The following is a 2,500-nucleotide window of genomic DNA, read 5'->3' as shown; positions in this document are numbered from 1 at the left end:
TGTTTATATGTATGTTTGTCTTTATATATGTATATATGTGCATGTGTCAATGTATGTATGTATATGTTTGTATGTACGTGTATGTGTGTGTACTTTTATATGTATATATGTACGTGTATATGTATGTACGTATGTATGTTTATATACGTATTTATGTATGCATATGTTTAAATATATGTATGTATTTGTGTGTGTGTGTATATATATATATATATACATACATACATACATATATGAATGTGCATATAAAGTATGTATGTATATATATATGTATGTTCTTGGTTGATGTTTGCCGATTGCAATAATTTTGGTTGCTTCCCTTTGCTTGTTGAGTTTTCAAAATATCAAGAGTAGCTTTATGGTTGTTTGGCGCATTTTTTAAGAATCCAATTAGAAATTACATACGGTCTTTTCACTTTTTTGTTGTGTATGTGTGTGTTTATGTATGTATTTATATATGTATGAATTTATGTGTGTATGCGTTCATTCGTGTATGTATTTATATATGTATGTATTTGTGTATATATGTATTTGTGTATGTATGTATTTGTGTATGTATGTATTTGTGTATGTATGCGCTTATGTATGTATGTATATAATACTGTTAAATTCCCGTCAACATTATCATTACCCAGTATGGGTTTTAAACATGGTAATGAAGAATATTTTGAAAATGAGTGTGAATGCAAACAACCGAATCACCATATCGTTAGCGAGCTATTTCGTTCGTGGGTAACCATCGCCTACAGTGCGAATGTGATGTCACATCCGCACTGTATCCGCCTAACTATACAATGAATGTCCATGCCAGAGGTGGGGAAATTTGTAAAATTTTGATACCTATGGACAAATTGCACACACACATCCACACACACAGACACATCCACACACACATCCACACACACACACACACACACACACATCCACACACACACACACACACACACACACACACACACACACACACACACACACATCCACACACACACACACACACACACACACACACACACACACATCCAAAAAGTCCGAGAAATAAACCAAACTCAAAATCATTTTCAAATCACGTAAATCAAAAGATTATTTAATCATTGCACTAAAACAAGGCACAATACATACATGCAATACAATACGTACATATAATATATACATGCAACCTGAGTGAAGGTATGATACTTTTATTCAGTACGTCTGCACTTTGTTGGAGGGGGCGGGGGGGGTACGCTCGTTAATATGAATATATTTTTGATAATTAAAAATATACATATTGTATATATGCTAAGCCTTCGTAGTTATTGCCGTGTGTGTGTGTGTGTGTGTGTGTGTGTCTACGTGTGAATTTAACAAAAATATAATTAATGTGATATGTAAATGTAAGAATTATTATAAAGGATCGGCATGTAGTTCAGATATTGTATATCTCGCTATATAGGTGTTAGACATTTAGATAACAAGTTTATATGCACGGTCATCAAAAAAAAGAAAAAAATGGAGGGAAGAAAGGTTAGAAAAATACAAAATTTAAACACTAGTAAAGAGAGAGAGTTTTTTTTTTTTTTTTTTTTTGGGGGGGTGATGTTATTTTATTTAGATAAATCATAGTTTTCGAGAATCATTCATTATTAAACATTCTCATCTTGGTTTATTGTGATTTTTCTTATTGTTTTATTATGCCTCTATTTTCCTTTTTTTATTTACTTTTAGGCATCCACGGAAAATAACGCTATGGCCGCAACAGTGAAATTAACCATTAACGGCCAGCAGTATGAAGGTGAGTGTATATTGTGTTCAGTGTTTGTTATTATTACTATCATAATCATTATCATTATTATTGTAATTGTTATTGTTGTTGATATTGTTATTCGTGATATTACTAATCAATGGCACACGCTCATTTAATTAGTGTCCACTGTATCTTATATTTATTTAAAACAAACTAAAGAAAGTAACGAGTATCTGTGTCCCTAGGAAAGGCAACAGTTATATATAAAGAAATAAATATAAAAAAATACAAGATGGGCAAATTACTCAAATTCCTTTCTGGCAAACTCAAAAAAAAAATAGCGTTCATCTTTTTCTTTTTTCGTTGTGCAGTCGACCCGGCCACGCCCCCCATCTTCTCTTACTCTTTTTCTTTTTCTTTTTCCAGTCGACCCGGACACGCCCCCCAGCACTCGCCTGGTGGACTTCCTGCACGAGAAGCACCTGAGTGGCACCCACGTCACATGTTACCAGGGCGGCTGCGGGGCCTGCACTGTCGTGGCATCGTTCGCCGACGCCGACACGGGCACCAAAAACACGCATTCCATCAACAGCGTATGTCTTTTGTTTTGTTTTTTTGTTTTTGTTTTTTTTTTGGCGGAGGGGACTGGGAAGTGTGTGAGGTGGTGCTTGTTGTGAATTTAGAGTGGGGTTATTTATATATATATATATATATATATATATATATATATATATATATATATATATATATATATATACTTATATATAGACATATTTA

The 2,500-nt window shown here is 33.5% G+C and overlaps 1 protein-coding gene across 1 annotated transcript in view; it reads left to right on the top strand.

Moving 5' to 3' along the window:
• Nucleotides 1-2,500, top strand: part of LOC122246368 (xanthine dehydrogenase/oxidase) — a 30,078-nt gene that overhangs the window by 347 nt on the left and 27,231 nt on the right. Inside the window, exons 2-3 of the mRNA XM_086552405.1 lie at nt 1,705-1,771; nt 2,150-2,346. Of these exons, the coding sequence (XP_086408531.1) occupies nt 1,705-1,771; nt 2,150-2,346 (264 nt within the window). The remainder of the gene's footprint in view (nt 1-1,704; nt 1,772-2,149; nt 2,347-2,500) is intronic.

Source organism: Penaeus japonicus, unplaced genomic scaffold (genome assembly GCF_977035675.1).
Source record: "Penaeus japonicus unplaced genomic scaffold, GWHDUDI00000001_assembly GWHDUDI00000026, whole genome shotgun sequence".
Lineage (NCBI taxonomy): Eukaryota > Metazoa > Arthropoda > Malacostraca > Decapoda > Penaeidae > Penaeus > Penaeus japonicus.
Note: the sequence above shows the minus strand (reverse complement) of the source record. Positions and strands in the feature narration are given on the sequence as shown.